Genomic DNA, 24378 nt, shown 5'->3' on the forward strand with positions numbered 1-24378 from the left:
GCCTCAGCCTCCCGAGTAGCTGGGACTACAGGCGCCCGCCACCTCGCCCGGCTAGTTTTTTGTATTTCTTAATGGAGACGGGGTTTCACCGTGTTAGCCAGGATGGTCTCGATCTCCTGACCTCGTGATCCGCCTGTCTCGGCCTCCCAAAGTGCTGGGATTACAGGCTTGAGCCACCGCGCCCGGCCAAAACTTTTTAAAAATAAAACATAAAACAAAAATTATCAGCATTGTGTTCTACATTAAGATATAAACCACAATTAAAATGTCATAGACATCAAGATAATTATATTTTATCTTCTAGTAATAAGGACATAGAGTAAAATTGTAAAGTAGGCAGTTTGTCTTTGATATTCATCCCTTTATTTGCTTCATTTCCCATGTGTTTTGTTTTTTGGCACTTCTACTCCTGGATATCCTTCAACTTTTTCCTTGTACTGCACAGAACACAGACCTGCCTCCACCCTCTCATTTCCTCAATGCTTTCTCATATTACAAAATGCACTCCTGATCACTGCTAACGGTTCCTGTGCTAGCCTTACCAATGCCAGTTGCATGTTACTGGGAGTCAGAGCCCCTGTGGAGAGCTCAAGCCAAAAGCAAGCAAGTCCAGTTGCAGAACTGCAGGTGTCTGTGCACCAAGAGAGGAAGCATTTTGTGGGTTTGCAGATCTTTAGGCCCCTGATGTCAAAGTATGCAGCTCAGCACCCATGTGGCAAGGCTGCTCAAGGGTCCTAAATTAAGCCACTTAAGCCAGATATTCCTCAAGATGTCTTGGTATTGCCTTTGTACTGGGATATCCATTTATAGATATTCTCAGTCCTCTATTCAACCCTCACAGGCAATGCCCAACATGAGACAGTTTCATGAATGATTAAAATAAGTTCATCAGTCATTCTGTTTACTTGCTAATAGAAATACTTGAAGTATAGACTCCATTGTTATTTTCTTACCAACCTGAGGCTTTATTTCTTTGATAGCCTGTCCTGAATTTTTTCAAACTATGTTTCTATATTCAGACTCTCCTCTTTCTCATTACCTAAGTCATATGATCAGTTACATTTTTGTAAGAAATTGATCTTTTTGCCCAGGTTAATTCAGAATTGGTGGACTAGAAGAAAAGTACGACAAGAACATGGACCTGAAAGGAAAATAAGTTTCCCACAATGGGAAAAGGACTATAACCTTCAGCCGATGAATGCCTACGGACTCTTCGATGAATACTTAGAAATGAGTATGGAAATATTCTACTTTATTTTATTCATTATACATTTTAAATCTCCAGATATATTCAACTAAACGTATACTCATTATCATTAAGGTCCTCAGTGCGTAGGGATTCCTAAGCCAAACAGAGAGGAAGGCATGTCCTGCTTAAACTATGCTGCACTTATATTTACAGAATCAGATTTCTCTAGAATCAAAGCAAAGCAATTTCTCTTAGCATGTATCTAAGACCATGGGCTTTGGAAGTAAATTATCTGGGTTCAGATCCTAGCCCTATCATTTATTAACTGTGAAACCTTGGGCAATTTCTTAATCTTTGTCTCAGTTTTCTCATCTTTAAAGTGGAAATAATAATAAGAGGAACCATTTCATAGAGTCTTTGTGTGGATTAAATGAGTTAATGCATGAACATGACTTAGAGCAATGCCTAGCTCAGTGTATACATAGTACATGTTACTTATATCACTATTATTCTCTTATTGTTTTTGTCTTCTAGAGGGAAAGACAAATAAAATATCTTAGATAAATTAAGTATATATATTTTCTTTCATTATTAAATGGAATATGTATATATTTCTTTTCATTTTAAGCTCTAACATAGGAGCGGAAATGAGGGAAGGGCTGGGCAAGATCCATTGCCTCTAAAGGAAGCAGTTTTTTCTGGGCAAATTTGAAATTTAAAGTATTAGTAGAATTGACGCTTAGTGTTTCTTAAATTGCGTATGTTCTAAGTATCTGCTTATGTCTTTAGAGTTTCAATTATAGAATGGCAGAATGATATAACTTGGGGAAGAAATCAATTTGGACATTAAAAATAAAACTTAATAAAGAGAATTCATTAAGAGAACTAACCATTTTGAGATCCTTTAATGGATTCTTCTCCCATAAAGAAGACAATGAACAATAATGTTGGTATATTGAGTGCTTAAAAAGAAAGTTTTATGCGGCTAGAATTTGGTAGTGCTCCAAATACTGAAATATCTTTGCAGCACAGAACAAATCTCAGAATTATCACAAGCAGACTGATGAGTTCTAACTACTCAAGTCTGTTCTTTTGTTTTTGCTATTTCCTTAATGACTTCCCGACTTTGTTATATACTTTAAAATGTATTCACTGAAGTATAATAGTGAAAAGGTGTACATAAGTGTAGAGATCAATTAATTTTTGCAAATTTTCACACAAATGTAACCAAATCTATGTAGCTGAGAGGTTGGCAAACTATTGCCTGCAGGTCAGATTCAGTCCACTGCCTGTTTTTGTAAATAAAGTTTTATTGGAACACAGCAACTCCCATTTATTTACATATTATTTGTGGCTGCTTTGGCACTGCAATAGTAGAGTTGGGTAGCTGTGTCAGAAAGTGCCTGGTCTGCAAAGCCTGAAATATTTACCTTCTGGTTCTTTATTTCTGGGAAATGTTGCTATCCAGTGAGCTAGATCAAGAAATAGATTATTATCAATATCAAAGAAGACTTTTTTTCCCCTCTTCCATTTATAAAACCCTCTCTAACCACTTTCCTGACTTCTAATACCATACATTAACTTTACCTTTGTTATTCTCCATTTAAATGGAATTGTAGAGTACATACTCTTTTGTAGTTGGCTTGTTTCATTCAATATTATCTTTCTAACATTCTCCCATGTTGCTACAGGTAGTAGAACTTCATTTTATTGCTGCATAGTATTCCTAGAATGTAGACCAGGAGCCAAATTATGAAACAGGCAGTTTGTCTTTGACACCCACCCTATCTTTCCTTAGTCATGTGCGGTTTTTTATTTGTTTTGTTTTGTTTTGTTGTTTTGCATTTCCACTCCCAGATGAGCCCCAACTTTGTCCCCTGCTGCTCTGACACAGCACACAGACCCCCATACCACCATCAATCCCTCAACCCTCCACATATCATGAAATGTACTCTTGAGCACTCTAAAAAATGTGCTAGGTAACTGCATTTTGACGAAAGCAAAGCCTCTGCCAAGCTTGAGTCAGGAAAAGACAAACACAAATTTACTTGTAGAAGTGAAGACATCAGTGTGCCAATAGATGAGCTATTTTGTGAGTTTACAGATCTTCTAGGCTCCTGAATAATAATATACTATTATTGGCCGGGCGTGGTGGCTCATGCCTGTAATCTTAACACTTTGGGAGGTCAAGGCAGGTGGATCACCTGAGGTCACAGGTTCAAGATCAGCCTGGCCAATGTGGCGAAACCCCGTTTGTACTGAAAAATACAAAAATTAGCTGGGCGCGGTGGCAGGTGTATGTAATCCCAGCTACTTGGGAGGCTGAGGCAGGAGAATTGCCTGAACCTGGGAGGCAGAGGTTGCAGTGAGCCAAGATTGCACCATTGCACTCCAGCCTGGGAAACAGAGCAAAACTCCATCTCAAAAACAAAAACAAACAAACAAAAAAGTACTATTACTTATCCATCCATTCTACTGCTGATAGACACTTGTGTTGTTTCCAAATTTAGGCTCTCATAAATAATACCTTTATGAACATTTTTGTACATGTGTTTTGATTAACATGCATAGATGTTTTTATTAAGAATTTACATAAGAGTGGAGTTGGGAGGCCATAGATATGCATTTGTTTGTCTTTAATAAACACTTGAAAGCAGTCTTCAAAACCAGGCTGTGCCAGTTTATACTCTGGCTAACAGTAGAACAGCTCCAGTTATTCCATAAACTTACTAAAACTTGTGTTCATATTTTAGCCATTTGGGTTGGTATGCAGCAGTATCTCATCATGATTTTAACTTGAAATTTTATAATAACTAATAACGCTGAGAAGCTTTTCATATGCTTATAGTCATTTGGATAAACTCTTGTGAATTTATATTCAAGCCTGTGTTTTTTTGTGGGTATCTATGTCTTTTCCTTAGTGATTTGTTATTTATATATTCTGGATATCAATCATTTGTCAGATATATATGTTGCAAATTAAATACCATTTCTCGGTTATTGGCTTGACTTCTCATTTTCTTATTGGTGTCTTTAAGTGAAAAGAAATTTTAGTTTTGTTCTTCTTCAAAATTTTTGCCATATAAGTTTTAGAATCAGATTTCTAATTTCTATAAAAATCTTACTGAAATATTAGTTGGGATTAAATTGAACTCCTACATCAATTTGAAGATATTTAATGTTTTCTCAATCCATGAAAATGGTATATCTTTGCATTTATTTATGTCTTTTTACATTTTTATCAGCAATACTTTTTGTAGATTTTAGTATATACGTTTTGTAAAACTTAGATTAATTTCTAGGCACCTTAGGAATCTTTGCAACTGCAAATGATGTTTTTATTGTTTTATTTTCGAATGTTTTGTTACTAATATTAAATATATAGAACTATTGTTGTTTTGTATGTTTGCTTATGCAAACTTGCTAGCATCTAGTATCAATTATAGTTGCTTATATATTTTTTGAGATTTTCTACCTATATATACATAATTGTATCATCCACATATAATGATAACTTTACATTTTCCTTTTTAGTCATTATGTATATATTTTTTTGTTCTTGCCTAAATGCACTAAGACCTTTTATATAATGCTGGATAAAACTGGTGATACTGGACATCATTGTTTCCGACCTGAGGGTGAAAGTGTTCAATATGTTACCATTAAGTGTGGTGCTAGCTGTATTGTTTTGTACATACTTTTTATTGTTTCCTTAAAGAAGTTTTCATATATCCCTAGGTTGCTGAGAGTTATTATTATGACTAGTATTACGTTATATCATGTCATTTTCCTGAGTCTATTGAAATGATTATGTGATTTTTTTAAAAATGTTACTAACGTAGTGGATTTCATTGATTCTTTTTTATTGTTAAAAAGTTGTTAAATTAACCTAGCAAACTTGGAAAAAAATGCCCACTTGGGTCATGATGCATTTTTTTAATTACCAAGTTCAATTTGTTGATATTTTGCTTCTGATATTTATATACAAATTCATGGAAGATGTTACAGTGTAGTTTTTCTTTCTTGTAATGTTTCATTCAGATTTGGGTATCAGTTTTATGATAGCTCTTTAAAATGATTAGGTAATGTTTTTCTCTTAAACAGTTTACATAGGATTACTATTATTTCTTTCTTACATACTTGGAATAATTTACAATGAAGTAGCAGGACCTGAAATTTTCTTCATGAGAAGAACTTTAATTATAGATTTATTTTACTTAATAGATATAGGACTATTTCAGTTTTTATTTCTTCTAGCATCTGTTTTTGTAAGTTGTGTATTAGTTGTGTATTTTTTCAAGAAATTTGTTCATTTCATCTAAGTTTTCAAACTTAGTAGCACAAAATTGTTTATATATCTCCTTATTAACTTTTTATATATCTAGGGTGTATAGTGATGCCCTTTCTTTTACTTATAACTTCATAGTTTGTGCTTTTCTCCCTTTTTTAAAACAGTACCTTAGAGGTTTATTAATCTTTTCAAAAGAAAAACTAACTTTGGGCTTTGTTGATTTTTCTTTACTACACCTTTGCCTTCTGGTTCATTCATTTCTGCTCTTTATTTCCTTCCTTTACTTCCTTTGGGCTTAGTTTCACTTTTTTTCTCAGCATCTCAAGATGCTGATTTTCAGATTTTCTTTTTTTCTAATATAGGGATTCAAAGCTATAATGTTCTCTATAAATACTGCTTTGGCTGTATCCCACAAGTTTTCATATGTTGTATTTTATTAGCAAAACATTTTCCATTTCTCTTGTAATTTATTTTTGACTATGCATTTTGAAGGAATGCATTAGTATCAAAACATCTAAAGAGTTTTGATATATTGTTCTGTCATTGATTCTAATTTAATTACACTGTTATCAGAGGATATTCTCTCTGTTATTTCAGTCTTTTGATATTGTGTGTATATATATAAAGATTATATTTTATATATATATATATAAAGACTTACGTTATGCTCCTTTATACCATCCGTGTTGATATATGTTTCAAGTATGTTCTGCAGTTGGTTGTTTGGTATAATGCTCTATATTTTTATGTCAATTCGGCAAGATTGATTAATTGTGTTTTTCAAATCTTCTAAGTCCTTGTTAAATATTGTGCCTCTTATCTACTAGTTACATACTTGAAATCCACAAGTATGATTGTGGATTTGTCTTACTCTATTTTTAGTTCTGTCAACTTTTGCTTTATGTATTTTGAAACTGGGTTATTATGTACATACAAGTTGAATTATTCTGACTTACTGTTGAATTGATATTTTTATCATTATATAAAGTAATTATTTAATAATACAACACTTTGAGGATGTGATGGGCAAGAGGCTGAAGAGCTAACCTTAAAACCTTTCAAAGGGCAGGACTGAGCCTTTTACTGCCTCTCAGAGCTAAGGAGATAGGGACCCACCAGGTTCTCAATCACAGCAAAGGAAGAAGAACAAATCAAAGGTGGACTAAGCTTTACAAAAACTCTATGCCAGCACTAGCCCAGCTTAATCTGTGACCAGCTTTAAGTGATTTCTCTTATCTGCCTAACATCACCAGGAGGAATTCTTTATGGTAGAAAAGAACATCACTAAGAGCAGAGTATCACAAATTTGTTCCTAAAGAGCTAGATAGTAAATAATTTTGGCTTTTTGAGCCAATGGCACAATCAAGGCTATTATGTAGACACTTTTACAGCAATTTAAAATATAGCCTTTTAAAATATAAAAACTATTCTTAGTTCACAGGTAGTTAAAAAAGAAAATCAGATGGTTGGTCAAATTTGGCCACAGGCCATAGTTTGCTGACCCTTGATCTAGAGCCTCTACATGTGTGGCATAAAATAAAAAGATTACTAGGTATGCAAAAAGGCAAGAAAATGTGACTAATAAGAGGGAAAAGGAGACCTAAAGATGATTCAGAAATTGGGTTTAGCACAGTCTCTCAAATAGCTATGATTTATATATAAAAATAGAAGAAAATATTGACAAAAATGGTTGAAAAATTGAGACTTTTAAAAGAGAATTAAAATCTGTGAAAATAATTCTAGAATTGCAAAATATAAATCTGGAATTAAGAACTCATTTGATATGTTTAATAGCAGATTGAGGTTGGGTACGGTGGCCCACACCTGTATTCCCAACACTTTGGGAGGCCAAAGTTGGTGGATCACCTGAGGTCAGGAGTTCAAGACCAGCCTGACCAACATGGCGAAATCCTGTCTCTACTACAAATACAAAAATTAGTGTGGTGGTGTGCGCCTGTAATCCCAGCTGCTCTGGAGGCTAAGGCAGGGGAATCACTTGAACAGAGGAGGCAGAGGTTGCAGTGAGCTGAGATCATGCTATTGCACTCCAACCTGGGCGACAAGAGCAAAATTCCGCCTCAAATAAAAGAAAGAAAAAAATAGTAGATTGACTCAACATAAGACAGTAAATTAGTGAACTTGAAGACAAGTCAATAAAAAGAAAATCCAAACAAGCCCAGAGAAAAGAAAAGAAAAACAGAGCAGAAAACATAAGAAACATGCAAAACAGCCAAAAAGTCTGAAATATTTGTAATAGAAGTCCCAGAAAGGAATAAAGAAAGAGGAAAAGTGATATTTGAAGAGGTAATGTCTGAGAAGGGGTAAATTAAAAGGAGGTAAACTTATATATTAGAATATAAAACAGTTAAAAGTTTAACTAGATCTATATAGATCAAGATAATATCTCAAAATTATGTGATATGAACAGAGCAAAAAAATTGTAAATAATATCATTATGTAAAGTTTAGGCACAAAAATTATTTACATGATATTTGCACTATGTATAATTTATTGCTATATGGGCATTTATGTGTGTGTGTGTGTGTGTGTGTGTATATATATATAAATGAACTGGAAGGATGCATGCAAAACTCATGTCAGCAATTGTCTCTGTGAAAGGAGAGGAAACCACTCGAGCAAAAATAGAAGAGAATTCAGTTTTATCTATATAGTATTTATTTTATTTATAAAAAGATATTAAGCAGGTATGACAAAATGTTACCAAGAGTTAATACTAACATTTCCATGGGTATGTGGAAGTTTGTTATATCATTCTTTATGCTTTCCAATATTTAAAAGTTTTTTGCCAAAGAATTTTTTTAAATTAATCTACCTGTATTGTACAAGTCTCTTCCCTTGAAAAAAAAAAAAAAAAGCAGCCATTAATGGGCATTATAGTTAATTACTTCAAGACCAATATCATGTGGGTCACCTTTGTGCTATGTAAAAATGATTAGTTGGTTTGATTTTAGGCCATAATATTTAACTAGATAATGAAACTGATTAGGTGTCAGATAAACAAAAACTACCAATGAACTAAACACATTTTCCTTTTAAACTTGCAGTTATTTTCAATATAAATACAACCTGAAAGAACTAAACTCTAGTTGCATTTTTCTGTCGGTAACATCCAGTACTGTTAGTGATCGTAAGAATTATCTCTGTCAGTTTTATTTCTACCTGATAGGTTTTCATTGTGTTCTGGCTTTTCTTCGTTGTAATTACATGTCAGTCATTGAACTAGCATTATTTGATACCTGACAAGTCCTTCTCATACACAAAACCCCTGTAGTGAGTATGTAGGAAAAAGAAACATTAAAAAGTTGCTGTTTCTACTTTCATGAAGCTCACTGCAAAAGGAGGAAAAGGCAAAACACCATAAAATCAAGACAAAATAAGTTTTATGGTGGTGAGCAGAGTTGTGGCAGCTACAGAGGAGGTAGTAGTTAATTACAATTACGGAAGACTCAAGAGGGTGCATTTGAGTGTACTCTTGAAGGAAGAATGACTACTTTATCAAAGTAGTCATAGAAACACTAAGTGCATATATGATGTATACCCATAAAATCAGAATTGGCTACTAGTGTAGCCGGAGTAGAGGATTGTTTGGGAAACCTGTTTTCTTTGTGGAGTGTATTTGGACATGAGGCTTGGAAGTTTGCTTAGAGTCAATTTACTGAGATCCTTGAATGGCGTGGTGAAAAGTTTGGGATTTATTCTGCAGCCAGTGAGAACCTACTGAAACATTCTTTGTAGGGAGATGAGTGATGGGGTTGAACCAACATTTTGGACACACTGACAGCAGAATGATAGGGCAGGGAGCTGAAAGTTTGGAGGCAGAAAAAGCCAGTTAGAAAATCAGAGTCTGAACTCAAGTGGGGACAGTGCAGAAGAGGGAGAAATGAGAGACATTTTTGAAGAGTAATTGTCAGGACTAGAAGGCTAATGGTTCTGAAGGCTAAGCTAGCTGAGACTTGGTTTTTATGCAAGTTGATTCTGAAGGGAGGAAAGGAGGAGGGACATAAAAGGATAAATACGTTCAAGGATGAGGTTCAGAGATTGGTTTGGGGAGTGCTGTTTCTGTAGCATAACAGACAACTGGAAATTCCCTGAAAAGAGTCAGGGTTAGAGATAGAGAATTGAGAACCCTTATCAGAGAGATAATAATGAAGTCATGGGAGTAGATGGACTTACCAAAGAAAGAGAGAAGGCAAGAGAAAAATAAAACCCAGGTCGAAAGAGAAGGGAATGCCCACATCTATTGGTGCGTAAAGAGCCACCTAGCACAAGCACCAAGTGTGAATGTGACCAAAGACGGGGACACCTGGAGGTGGCAAAATAACCAAGATGAGGTAGATGGATTTTGCAGAACTCTGGAGCTACACCACTGAGATTAGCGTCCCTTCTTAGTTACTTGTTTTGGGCAAGTTACCTGACCTCTTTGTGCCTCAGTTTCCTTACCTGTAAAATGAGGATAATAGTACCCACCACATAAGGTTGTCATGAAAATTAAATGAGTTAGTGTATATGAAGTAATTAGAACAATGCCTGTTTTTACATAGAAAATGATATATATGTGTAATCATTGTTTTGTTATTGTTACTTTCTAAAATCAGATTTGTAAATATATTTTTACTATTTTTACAGTCATATATGTATATATACATAGTCATTCAAACAGCCAAATACTTCTCGTCCATGATGCCCAGTAAATTTTATTTTTTTATTTTCCATTATGATGACTGGTTGTTTTGCATCAGAAACCACCCCCTTTTAAAACAAATTTTATTTTGAAAGTTGCAAAAAGAGTAGTTTCTATACTTTACCTTACTTTTGCTAATGTTAATATCTTACATATTTATTAAAACTAGAAAAGTTAAGAATACAATGCTATTATCTAATCTACAGACCTTATTTGAATTTTGCATTTTCCCAGTAATAACTTTTTTCTTGTTCACAATACTCCCAAGATCCAACATTACATTTAGATGTGTTGTCTCCTTAGTTCCTTTTAATCTATGACAATTCCTCAGTCTTTGTTTTTCATGATCTTGACATATTTGCAGAGTATTTGTCAGTAGTTTTGGAGAAGCTCCTTCAATTCAGGGTTGTCTCATGTGTTTGCATAATTGGGTTGGGGTTATTCATTTTTGGCAAGAATACCACAGAAATGATGTTATACCCTCCTCAGTGCATCACATCGGGGTGTATAACATCATTATGTCTTATTACTGGTGATACTAGCTTTGATCACTTGGTTAAAATGATGTTTTCGGCTGGGCACGGTGACTCACACTTACAATCCCAGCACTTTGGGAGGCCGAGGCTGGCAGATCACAAGGTCAGGAGTTTGAGATCAGCCTGGCTAACACAGGGAAACCCTGTATCTACTAAAAATACAAAAATTAGCTGGTCGTGGTGGTGGGTACCTGTAATCTCAGCTGCTCAGGAGGCTGAGGCAGGAGAATCGCTTGAACCCAGGAGATGGAGGTTGCAGTGAGCCGAGATTACGCCACTACACTCTAGCCTGGGTGACAGAGCTCGACTCCATCTCAAAAAACAAAAAGATGTTTTCCAGGTTCCTCTGCTAAAAAGTTACTGTTTTTCCCTTTGTAATTAGTAAAAATTATGTGAGGAGATACTTTGAGAATCTGCAAATATCCTAGTTTCTTCAGTATACTTTCCTCTACTAATTTTAGCATGCTTTGATATTTCTTGCCTACAAAAATTATTACTGTGATGTTTGACTAATGGTGATTTTTTAATTTTCATCATTCCTCCTATATTGATTAATTATAATTCTACCATAAGGAAGAGCCACTCCTTATCTCCCATTTATTTATTTAATCACTTATTTATGTAAGTATATATTTACATCAGTCTGGACTTAGATACTTAGTCTTTGGGCTATAATCCCATGCTTTCATTATTAATATTGTTTCATACAAATTGTTCCAGATTTGGCTATTAGGGGTGCCTTCAAGTTTGTTCTGTGTCCTATTGGCATGTCCCCATCATTTTTTGAGCATTTCCTTCCTTTCTGGCATCACAAGATGTCCCAGACTTCTCTTGTATTGTCCCTACCATCATAGCTCTGGAATCAAACCTTCCTCCAAGGAACACTGATTCCTTTGGTTAGACAATGATATTTAGGAAACAAGATCTGGATCCTAAGTCCAGATCTCATAGCTCCCAGGAATCCATTGCTTCCAGGCCCAGGAAGTGCCTCTTTTTCCTGTCTCCTGGCCATCTTTCTGGAAGAGATGTCCCCTGTGCATCTGTATTGGGAAAAATGGGACTTAAGACAATAACGTATTCAGATTATGATCCCTTTGAAAATAGTAATGGAAAACCAATACTCTGTTGTTTTTTCCTTTTGTCTTTTCTAGTTCTTCAGTTTGGATTCACAACTATCTTTGTGGCAGCTTTTCCCCTAGCACCACTTCTGGCCTTACTGAATAACATAATTGAAATTCGACTTGATGCTTACAAATTTGTCACACAGTGGAGGAGACCTTTAGCTTCAAGGGCCAAAGACATAGGTAAGTTGGATTTGCATATGTTTTTAAAATAAATATTAAACATCTGGCAGGTAAAATTTTAAAAGCCACAAACTTCAGATTTTTAAATTATGGTTTCCATGTAAGATGATTCACCTAATTTTTGCAAAGAATAATTGTATTAGTTTTAAATAATATTAGACAAGAAGTAAAGCTGCTATTTGGAAGTTTGTAATTTCCAGTGCTAGAGAATTTGTGCTTAAATAGTTTCTCAATTTGGTTATTTCTATCTTAAGATGCTTGAATCTAAAAATTTAGATTTGTTATCACTTATATTCTTTTTGAAATAGATCTTCCCTTTGCTTAACTTTGATTTGGTCTTTCCTAAATGTTTGCCTGATTTACATGAAGTATAATCCAGTTTTTCTAATGGCAGAGATGAACTTTGGTATTTGACTAGAGATGTTGAGTTGAATCAGACGCAGCCCCAATGAGAGTTGCCTGAGATCAAAGACTGTCTTTTATTCATCTCTGCATCCAGTGCTTAGCACAGAGCAGGCAGTCACCCAGCCAATATATGTGGAAGAGAATTGCATGTGGATGTTATTGCTAATGATGTCTTTTAACCTCCGTGTGAAACAAACACGCATTCTGTGAGCACCTACCCTGGGTCAGTGTGTCATGGGCAAGGCCCACAAAGATGGACAGAAGGGATGCTATCCATACCCTTAAGGAGCTCCCAGTCTGGTGGGGCTTGACATTATGTGTGCTGATCCTATCAAATGGTATTTTGGTGCCTTATCATTGACCAGAATTCTCTGCCTCATGTCTGATCCTGACTATTAAGTCATGAGCATATAGACACTCCCATAGAAACTTCCTCAATGCCAAGTTGTTTGCACAAATCCTTCCTCCTGGTTGCTTCTGTCAGTATTTGGAAAGATGAAGAATGGACCCATGAAAAGGACTTTTAAAAATGAATTCCCGTTTTTTCATAATTATTACCTCTGCTTTGTGTATGGAACTAATACAACACTTCTATTTGAATAGGAATTTGGTATGGAATTCTTGAAGGCATTGGAATTCTCTCTGTTATTACAAATGCATTTGTCATAGCGATAACATCTGACTTTATCCCTCGCTTGGTGTATGCCTATAAGTATGGACCTTGTGCAGGCCAAGGAGAAGCTGGGCAAAAGTAAGTTTGCTATAAAACCATTATACAATTTCTATTTCCTAGCCATTTTTTGAGGTTGGACACTCAGACAGAAGACTTTGCACTGGAGAATATGGAATACATGCCCAGAAGGAGAGACCTGTGATAGGGAAGGTGGAATTATGATTTATTATAAATAATAATAATAACACTGTCAGCCAAAGAAAACATGTCCTCATCTACCGAAGAATTGGAGGACATACAAGTCAGACAGGTTTTAGATGGAATCCAATGTAAGAGTAGCAATTAATCATTTTCCCTACCCCCGACCTCTGCCCACTATGAATTTAGAAATGTGTGATATGCTAATGTGTATATCAAAAAAGTAGTATATGATGTGTGTATAGTTATATCATTTTATGAGTTTGCAAAAGGACAGTTACAATCTGATTTACATTGTGTCATTATGTGTAGACTCTGCAGATCTTACATAGGAAATACGGAACTATGTACTGAGTAGCCAGTAGGTCCTCAATAAGTATTTGTGGAATAAGTAAGTGAAAGACCTTTTCCTGGGTATTGACCTGACCAATGTCTATATTACCCCAAGCAGGTTGGATGGACTAAACTCCCTGGGAGGGGGATCAATTCTATGGCATTGCCTCAATGGTTTGCAAAGCCAGGGCAGTCTACATATGGTCAGATAAAGCCTAGTCAAAATTATAACACATCCCCTAGCTTTCATTCCTGTACCTTGGAAAAAGGACAAGAAGTCTTAACATGCTTTAAAAATCCCTGTTTGGCTAAAGCCAAAATAATTAAATTCTTATTATGGGATTTAGATGTCTATAGGTCAGAGTGAGATGTGTTTGGGGATCACAGGGTCTTCTTAATAACCCAGATATCACCCTACATGGGCTGCTGTCTACTTACACAAGCAACCCTGGTTTACTAGCCTGAGCCAGATTGATTTGTCCTCTGCAGCCATGGTAGCTGATCGACCCCAAGGAGTTGAGTGCCACCAAATCCAATCAACTGAACTCATGCAAACCTGGCCTGGGTCCAGTTTCATTACTCATGCAAACCTGGCCTGGGTCCAAGTTCATTATTAATCCTACATAAATGGGCTACGGCGTGAATGATTGAGAAATATCATAAAGCTCACAATCCAGTTATTTGAAAAGGCTTCTATAAAGTTCTTGACTACTATAAGCATGTGGCCACCCACACTAATTATCTAGCAACTTTCAGTGAGCATACCATCCCATTTTAAGAGAAATTTAAAGACACGTTATTTTGCCCAGGCATTTCTTTCTAATTGCAACTGCTGTTGACATTCTCTGCTTGGCTTAGCCTAAAAAAGCTTACCTTCACTGAAACCATTTTCACATATGATTTGATTCTCAAAACAGCCCTGGGAATGGGACGTGCATTATTATCTTCACTTTGAGGAGCAGGAAAAGGTTAAAAAAGGTTAAGCCCAGAATCACAAGGCAGAGTAACCCTGGGAGCCCATGTGAAGGTAGAACCTCGACTCACTCTCCATCTGCACCTCACAGCCCTTGAGGCTGTCCCGTAACAGTAAACCCCCTGGGGTTTCCGTCTCAGTGGTGTTTCTGTTCTTCCCCAAATTCAAATATGGTGAAATCTACCTTGTTTTACAGGGAACCAAAAAATAAAATGGGAACCTTTATGCACAATTGATAGTGAATCAAAGCTGTAGAATTTTAACAACCTATTCGATTTAAGACAATGTCCGCAGCGATTAAAGTGTACCTAATAGCCTCCTTATATCAATTTTATTGGGCTCTTCAGAGCTTTTCTTTTCTTTCTTTCTTTTTTAACCTTTCTCTTTGACTTAGCCTTCTGCCACTTTCAACTTATATACCTGCCTTTTGTTTTCTAATCCCCTGGTCATTTTTCATGTTTTCGAATAGTTAAATTTATGTATGTTTCTTCATGAATCTTATTTTCTGCCTCACTGGCCACTCTATTACTTTTCAGGGTTTTTTTTTTCTTTTTCCCATTTAGAAATGCTTTAGAAATTACTGAACTCATAAGAGTAGCAGAATTGTCAAGGTATAGAAAGTCATAATAAGCCTTTGGGGTAGTACAGTGATTGCTGGCTCATCCCTTTCTTATGTATTAAAGGATTTAAAAGAATAAGCAGCGAATGGCTTTTACGGCAGAATTCTCACATTTAAATGAGTGTGTGGTCATCTCAGAAGTTACATGGAAGAGATATGCTTCCTAATCCAAATGGCACTACCCTATATAAGACATTTTCTAGATCTTTCTTGGAAGTGCCTACAGAGGCCATCTACCACTCCTTTAAGAAAAATGACTTTATATTCAGAGGAAACCCTTCCTTTGTCTGTTACTTTTTTCTTGGTACTTCTCAATTCTCCCTGATCATCAGTGTAGCCTCATCTCCCTCTGTCTCATTGAGAGCTGGTTGTGGGTCACAGTGAGAGTATATAGCATTCCTGCCAGTAAACCCAGTGACAGGCATGGGCTCTCTACTACCTGTGACCTTCCTGCTATAACAATGGGTCGGTGAGTTGATACTTGCATGCCACTAGTTGAACTTTATACAGCAAAGTGTGAGAAATCTCACTTGCCTGAATTGATGACCACCTCGACTATTTGGTTTTGGCAATAGATGTCGGCAATAACTAACAGTCTACAAAAGGTGAAAGGAATTAGTGAAATGCCTAGCATCCATTTTTTCGCCAATTATGGCAATGATATGGAAGGAAGACATACACAGCTGATAACTGTGTGTTCATACACTAGGTACACATTTAATGTTTTGCACTCAGGAGTAATTACCCTCTAAAGACACATTTTCAACTGGGATTTATGACTGTCATTACATGCATAGGCCAATGAGACAGGTGTTTTATTTAAATTTAAATTTTCTGAATGGAGTTTTGGAGCAGAACAACCAATGGACAGTAGTGTTAGTCTTGATAAAGCCTTGGGGCTGGCCTGTGAGGTAAGAGTGCAGGAGGGGTCATGAATATTTCATTTCAGTGCTGGGCCTTTTTTATTCACCAGTTCCCAGAACACCTTTCCCTTCCCACAGCTCAGATCTTTAGAAAGACTCTGCTAAAACTTACTCCCTCTCTGTGACAGCTAATCATCATCAAGGCACTCATTTATTTTCATGTCCAGTTCTAGACAGTTCATAGGTAAGGGAGACATCATTCTGAATTGCCTTTTCAGCGAGTAGTAGGGGAGGCCTGCTGCCATTTGGATTAAGGCATGTTACACACCCCCTGACCATTTGTTTTCACCTATGAGTGACTTGACAAATGGGCCCTTCAGCTTGGTTCATTTTTTTTAAGGCCATGATAAAGCCAGTGATTTGTCTTGAGCAAGGTAACACGCAGAACCCATGTGTTCTCACAACTGTGTTCATGTCATCATTTAGGTTTAGTGTTCAGCAGCTTGGAAAAATCATGCCAAACGTGTTAATGAAGAGAATCTGAAGATCATTATTTATTCATTCAATCAGTAATTATTTATTGACCCCCTGCGAGATGCAAGAAATAAATAAAATGAATAATCACCACTCATGTTTATCTTACTTATAGGCTAAGATCTGTATTACGTGCTACACATTCATCATTTAATTTAATCCCCTCAACGACCCTATGAGGTGAGAACTTCTGTCACTTTAAGAAGTTACATAAATCGGGTGTAGTGACACATGCCTTTAGGCCCAGCTATTCAGGAGTCTGAGGTGGGAGAACTGTTTGAGCCTGGGAGGTCAAAGCTGCAGTGAGCCATGATCGCACCACTGCACTCCAGCCTGAGCAACACAGCAAGGCCCTGTCTCAGAAAAAAAAAAAAAAAAAAAAAAAGAAGTTATATAATGTGCCAACATTACATGACTAGAAACCAGCAGAACTAAGATTTGACCCCAAAACCCAAGCTTTTGTATATAAAACACTGTTTAAAGAAAAATGTATACAGGATGTATCTAAGTGCTAATTTCACCCAAAGTTTCAAACATTGTTATCTCAGTAAGTGCATATGTTCGCCACAGTGTTCAATATGTAAAACTGTTCAGACACTGGTAGAAAAGATGTTTCTGAGAGTACTGCTTGCTATCATACTTTTAAAATGTCCATTTTCTTGAGTGGAATTATTGACAGAATGATTAAATCCTTGATTTTATCTACTCATTCAATCTAGAATGATCGATAGAATCACATACTTTAGTTTCCTCCAATCAGATCGATTCAATATTTATGGGATTCCTACACTGTGTAAGACTGTCCTAAGTCATAGGATACATAAATACCTAAGATACCTGCTCTGCTCCCAAAAAACTGCAGTCCAAAGGAGAGGGCATACATGTATGCTGCCAACTCTAGTACAAGCAATCTGGTAGTGGTGGACTAAGTATAATGGTACTACAGAGAGAGGGAAGGGAGTGAGACATTGTGACTGGAATGATTAGGTTGTCTTCCTAGAAGGAGTGGTGTTTCAGGTGGCCACTGAAGGATAAATACTATTTCCACCTGTAAAAGAAGAGGTAGGGAATTCTAACAGAAAAGATAACGAGCAGAGGATGAAATCATCAGAAGCTGTCAGGGAACATAGTCCAGCATGACTGTAGCATGAGATATGAGTTGGTGAGAGGGGGTCATATGCACACCAGACATATTTGGAACATTTTGGGAATATCTATAAACATATATAAAACCACTAATGAGGAACTGTGTTTATGTGTATCATCAACAAAAGAAGCTGTGACTTACGTATAATTTATGCCCATCATGTAATGCTGCTTTTTACCTATTTCACTGAAACATTAATTGGAGTAGAGATGTTCTGTATGATGATTCTGCAGAAAAAGACAAGAACCAAAACAAGCAACTTGTTCTGATTGAACATGCCTAGGGCTTTCCAGCACATCCCAACCTGAGTTCTGTTTGACAAGGAAAGGCCAGTTACAGGCATTTACAATTGCAGGGACGTCTGGGAAGCAGGGTCTTCGGGGAACTGGATACAGAGAAGGTGATCAGTGTCCTAATGGTAGAATTTGCTTCCTCTTATAGGTGCATGGTTGGCTATGTGAATGCCAGCTTGTCTGTATTTCGAATTTCTGACTTTGAGAACCGATCTGAGCCTGAATCAGATGGCAGTGAGTTCTCGGGGACTCCTCTTAAGTACTGCAGGTGAGTGTGGCACCCAGCGTGGCTCTGCGTAAGCTGAGCTGGCTCCACCATGGAGAGATTTTAATCTGGAGGCCCCTTCTGGCTGAGTGTGTTTAAAGCAGTGACTGTCAATCTCAACAATGCATTAAAAGCACATGGAAAATTTTCAAGCCTTCTCTTGCCCGGGATGCATCCCAAACCAATTAAAACAGAATGTCAGGCGGTGGAACTCAGAAACCAGGTGCAGTCAGAATTGAGAACTGCTGGCTTAAAGGGAAAAACCAAAAATATAGTAGTGAAGGTTATACCCTGGCTCCAGGGACTCAGGGACAGACAATCCCCATGGGGGTTGAGTGACAGCTGTTGAGGGCACTTATCTTTGTTCTGCTTCTCTCTCTTGCCCAGAGTATATCACATCACATTTCTAAATGTTGAACAACTCAGAAGCATGTGGAAAGAGGCCTAGTTCATTTCAGGTTCCACCACAGTAGCCTCTGCAACATGTGCTCATTCTCTCTTTCTCTCCCTCTAAAACGAAATTAATTAAACTGTTCCTCTTGATGTGTATCTATACAAACATATATGAAGGAGAATTGGTTGAGCACCTACTCTGTGCCAGAAACTGTTACTCCACTTAAACATCACATCAGCTTTCTAAGTTAGGCAATATTATCTCATCTGACAGATGATAAAACCATTCACTAAAAGCTCAATGAGATTACTTGTATAAAGCTCTTGAAGAGTCCAGATGGCACCTTTTTCTCTTAATACTTTGATGTTATAAGAATTTTGTGAGCTCACACCTGTAATCCCAGCACTTGGGGAAGGCAAGGTGGGAGGATCACTTAAGTCCAGGCAGTCAAGGCTGCAGTGAGCTATGATAGCACCACTGCATTCAAACTATGGAGCAAGACCTTGTCTCAAAAACAAAACAAAGAATTTTGACAGTCTATGTTCTCCCTGTAATCAAAGCCACAAGGAAGAACAGCCATCGAGTCCTAGATGCTTTGACATAGGGACTTTCGTAATGATTCGCTTCAATCCATCATCTTACAGAGGGTGAGGCTGAGGACCAGAAATGGTAATTGATTTGTCTGGAGAGATACAACAAAGCTAGAGTAGAATTCAAGGCTCCCAACTTTCATCACAGTGTTCTTTCAAGTAGCTTCATTAGTGGACATGCCACACGATGTGGATATAACTCTCTCCCACCTGCCACACAGCCCGGAAAGGACTCTAGACAGAGTCGTCGTAGTGAGGCTCCAGCGTCACTCTTTCTGGCATTAATAAATAATGCTTAGGGATGGGAATTTTCAGCTTTCTGTGAACCAAAACCAGATGATTCTTCTTTTGTAGATTAACCTTGTAACCACTTGCTATAAAATAATGTGTCTTCTTTGTCCCTTCTCTTCCCTTTGCCTGTAATTGATTTTTTTTCAGAGAAATGGCACAGGCACAGAAACTGATGTTGAGACCTGTTAGCAGCCCAGATTTACCCACTTAGTCCCAGTCTAAGAAACTAGATCCTAGAGAGCAGAAATTGGGTTGGCCTGCTAGAACAAGTGACATTCTGCTTACCATGTGGAGAAGAGAGACGTGAATACCCAGTGAGCCTGGGCAGGGGCAGTTTAAGAGTACAAGAGAGGGTGAGAGAAGGCAGAGGCTCCCCATTTCTGTGCAGTGACAGTGCACCCTCCACCCCTTTAAACATTCATGCCAAGTTCCCAGTTCTCATTGGCTGTCACATCTCATCAGATGGCTTATTTCCTTTCCCACATGGAGTGACAAGTAAGATGGGGAGAAAGACTGGCTGGAATATAATCTAGTGCTGCTCCCTGTTGCGGTCTGGTGGAGAAGCAAGCAATTAAGCAACAGTTGATGCTTTCTTCAGTAGATTTTCCACTTGCTTGTCCAGACCATTTCATACATGAAGTTATTTAGTAAACATTGTTAGAGGCATACAGGATCCTAAGTATAAAATGCTTCAAAATAAAATGCCAACTATTATTTGGAGTTTAAAACTTTGTAATCATTTGAAAATAAGATAAAAATACAGAGTCTTTCTCCTCTTCTGCTTCCTGGCTCATAATTCTTCCTGCCTGTCCCACATAGTAACATAAAAGTATATTCCACAAATTATTAATGTGAATGGAGTTGTTCATGCTGGCACCATTAAGTTAAATTATGATTGTTTTGTTTAGCAGTTTTCTTAAAAGTCCCCTAAAGAAAACATTTTCAAATTTCTAATTAAAATCACATAAAATAATATTTTCAGGTTTGTTTTCAGTCATATAGCAGGTGAGGCACCTGGATCAGCTCTCGGGCTGAACACATCTAAACATGTAGAGAAAAATTTAAAAACACCTTCTCAAATGCATCGATGACCTGGGAAGAATATTTGCTATTCTAAGGCAGAAAGGAGTGGCACACAGAGCATTGCAGCCAACTTTTACCCAAAAGGAATGTGCTGAAGTGAGTGGACTTGAGCTTTCTTTTTCAAAGCTTTCCATGGTTAGGGAAAGTGAAAGAAAATATAGAGGCCAGGTGCGGTGGCTCACGCCTGTAATCCCAGCACTTTGGGAGGCTAAGGTGACTATATAGCTTAAGGTCAAGAGTTTGAGATCAGCCTGGGCAACATGGTAAAATCCTGTCTCTACTAAAAAATGCAAAAAAATTAGCCAGGCGTTGTTCTGCACACCTGTAGTCCCAGCTACTTGGGAGGTGGGAGGATCACTTGAGCCTGGGAGGCAGAGATTGCAGTGAGCCAAGATCGCAGCACTGCACTCCAGCCTGGGTGACAGAACAAGACTCTGTCTCAACATAAAAGAAAATATAGGAATGACCAGCCTGTAAGTATATACTTATATACTATATAAAACAACCATAATATACTCACACTAGAGTCTATTATACAGCATTAAAAATAAACTGCATGCAATAATGTGAATGAATCTTAGTAACATAATAGTAAAAAAAAAAAAAAAAAAAAAAAAGCAAGACCTAGCAAACTACATAGAGTATAGTACCCTTTCTATAAAGTTCCAAAACAAACTAAATAGTACAATATTCAGACGAATGTATATACATATAAGTTAAAGATAAAAATGAAATTCAGGGTAAATGAAGCAATTGATGTAAGTTCCTGGTAATGTTTTAGTTCTTGAGCTTCACAGTGGATTTATGAGAGTATGTTGTATTATTAAAGTATTACTTTAATGGAGTCACATGGATTAAAGTTCACTGAATAGTACCTGGCCCCCAATAGGTATTCAGCAAACATTTGTGGAATTTTATGCCGATTCAAAAGTGATAGCTGGAGGATACATTAGAAGGACTCTTCTAGTGGCAAGTGGCAGAAATCCAGGGTAAACTGACTTAAACAACAAAAAAAATGTATTGGTTCAGATAACTGGGAGATTCAAGGGGTGATATGAACTTCAGTAATGGCCGGATCCCAGACCTCAAGCAGTGTCAGCAGGATGCTGCTTCTATGCTGGCTCTGCTTTGCTTTCTTGACTTCCTTCTCAAGCAGGCTCTCTCACTCCATACAAGGCCACCAGCAGTCCCAGGCTTTTGCCTTCCATGGGCTTAGTGATTTTTCACTAAGTGACAGTTCCAGCAGACATCTTGATGATGTCACTGATCAGGTCTGGCTCATCCTTTGAGCTGAGATCAGGCAGGTGGAGGGGAAAGTCCTAGCCAACCCACACAAATGTTTCCCCAGAGGAGAAGAGATATTGTTTTATCAGAAGAAAAATGCTGGACAAGCAAAACAACAGATATCTAGTATAGAGAAACTGTTCAAACTCCTCTCCTATTGAATGAGAACTATATAATGAGAATGGAAGAGATTTTAGAATCAGAAAAATCATAGTTTGAATGCAACATTCTCCTGTGTCTTTATAGATACCGGGACTACCGTGACCCGCCTCATTCACTGGTGCCCTATGGCTACACACTGCAGTTTTGGCATGTCCTAGCTGCTCGATTAGCTTTTATCATTGTCTTTGAGGTAAGTTTCCTCAGCCAAATTCTTTATTTCCTTTGACATAATGAAGTTAGTAGGAGTAATGAATAAAAATAAGTAGTGGGGATTTTGAATGTGATTATCTATACTTCTAAAAGTAGTAGTGTCATATTATGTAACCTCTTTTTGATCTTTTCTTTTTCTTAATTGAAGTATTTGATTTTTCCAAGACATACTTGAAAGTCCATAGTTGGTTTGTAATGGACAAATCTGGACTCAGTGGTCCTAAATGTAATTTTCTGGGGCTATAGTTCTTAAACTTTAGGAAAAATGCAGTTTTTCCATCCTCACTCCCAGATATTCTGACATATGTCTGTGACTTTTCATGAGCTCCCTGTAATGATTCTGATTATGGGCATTCTGGGACCATAGTTTGGAAACATTTGGAAAATATCAGCCCAGTAAGACTCATTTTTTTTTTCTTTTTCAACTTTTATTTTAGATACAGTAGGTACATGTGCAAGTTTGTTACAAACTTACATTGCGTGATGTTGAGGTTTGGGGTGTGACTGAACCCACCACCCAGGTAGTGAGCATAGTATCTAACAGGTAGTTATTCACCCCTTGTCCCTTCCCTCTCTCCCCTCTCTATTAGTCCCCAGTGTCTTTTGTTCTCATCTGTATGTCCATGTGTACCCAGTGTTTAGCTTCCACTCTAAGTACGTACAGTAAGAACGTCCATTGCTTAGTTTTCAGTTTCTACATTAGTTCACTTAAGATAACAGCCTCCAACTACATCCACGTTGCTGCAAAGGACATGGTTTCATTCTCTTTTATGGCCACATAGTATTCCATGGTGTACATATACCACATTTTCTTTATCCGGTCCACCATTGATGGGCACCCAGGTTGACTCCATGTCTTTGCTATTGTGAATAGTCCTGTGATTGACACATGAGTACATGTCTTTTTGGTAGAATGCTTTATTTTCCTTTGGGTATATACCCAGGAATGGGATTGCTGGGTTGAATGGTAGTTAAACCCTTTGTTCTTTGAGAAATCTCCAGACTGCTTTACACAGTAGCTGGACTAATTTACATTTCCACCAACAGTGTGCGGGTGTCGCCTTTTCTCTGCAGCCTCGCCAGCATCTGTTAATTTGTTTATTTTCTTTCTTTTTTTTTTTTTTTTTAGACTGAGTCTCGCTCTGTCACCCAGGCTGGAGTGCAGTGGCAGTCTTGGCTCACTGCAACCTCTGCCTCGTGGGTTCAAGCAATTTTCTGCCTTAGCCTCCCAAGTAAGAGGATTACAGGCACCATGGGATTACAGGCACCACCACCATGCCTGGCTAATTTTTGTATTTTTAGTAGAGACAGAGTTTCACCATCTTGGCCAGGCTGCTCTTGAACTCCTGACCTCATGATCCACCCGCCTTGGCCTCCCAAAGTGCTGGGATTACAGATATGAGCCACTGTGCTTGGCCTAACTTTCTAATAAAAGCCGTACTGACTGGTGTGAGATGGTATCTCATTGTGGTTTTGATTTGCATTTCTCTAATCTCCTTAGAGATTCTGAGCATTTTTTCATATTATTGTTGGCTGCTTGTATATCTTCTTTTGAGAAGTAACTGTTTGTATCCTTTGCCCACTTTTTAATGGGGTTATTTGTTTTTTACATGTTGATTTGTTTAAGTTCCTTACAGATTCTGGATATTAGACCTTTATTAGATGTGTAGTTTGCAAATATTTTCTCCCATTCTGCACATTGTCTGTTTACTTCTTTGATAGTTTCTCTTGCTGTGCAGAAGCTCTTTAGTTTAATCAGATTTAACTTAGCAATTTTTGCTTTTGTTGCAATTGCTCTTGAGGACTTCACCATAAATTCTTTGCCCAGGCCAATATTGAGAAGGGTATTTCCTAGGTTTTCTTCTAGCATTTTTATAGTTTGAGGTTTTACACTTAAGTCTTTAATTCATTTTGAGTTAAATTTTGTATATGATGATAGGTAGAAGTCCAGTTTCATTCTTTCGCATGTGGATAGCCAGTTATCTCAGCACCATTTATTGAACAAGGAATTCTTTCCCCATTGCTTATTTTTGTCAAGT

General features: G+C 37.3%; 1 protein-coding gene across 3 annotated transcripts in view; it reads left to right on the forward strand.

Moving 5' to 3' along the window:
- ANO4 (anoctamin 4) overlaps positions 1-24378 on the forward strand; it is a 408206-nt gene that overhangs the window by 377470 nt on the left and 6358 nt on the right. For all 3 annotated transcript variants that reach the window (XM_025401960.1, XM_025401959.1, XM_025401961.1), the window contains 5 exons: positions 1092-1234; positions 11870-12022; positions 13031-13178; positions 18209-18328; positions 22214-22319. In XM_025401960.1, coding sequence (XP_025257745.1) covers positions 1092-1234; positions 11870-12022; positions 13031-13178; positions 18209-18328; positions 22214-22319 — 670 coding nt within the window. The remainder of the gene's footprint in view (positions 1-1091; positions 1235-11869; positions 12023-13030; positions 13179-18208; positions 18329-22213; positions 22320-24378) is intronic.

This window comes from Theropithecus gelada, chromosome 11, assembly GCF_003255815.1.
Source record: "Theropithecus gelada isolate Dixy chromosome 11, Tgel_1.0, whole genome shotgun sequence".
In the NCBI taxonomy this organism is placed as follows: Eukaryota; Metazoa; Chordata; class Mammalia; order Primates; family Cercopithecidae; genus Theropithecus; species Theropithecus gelada.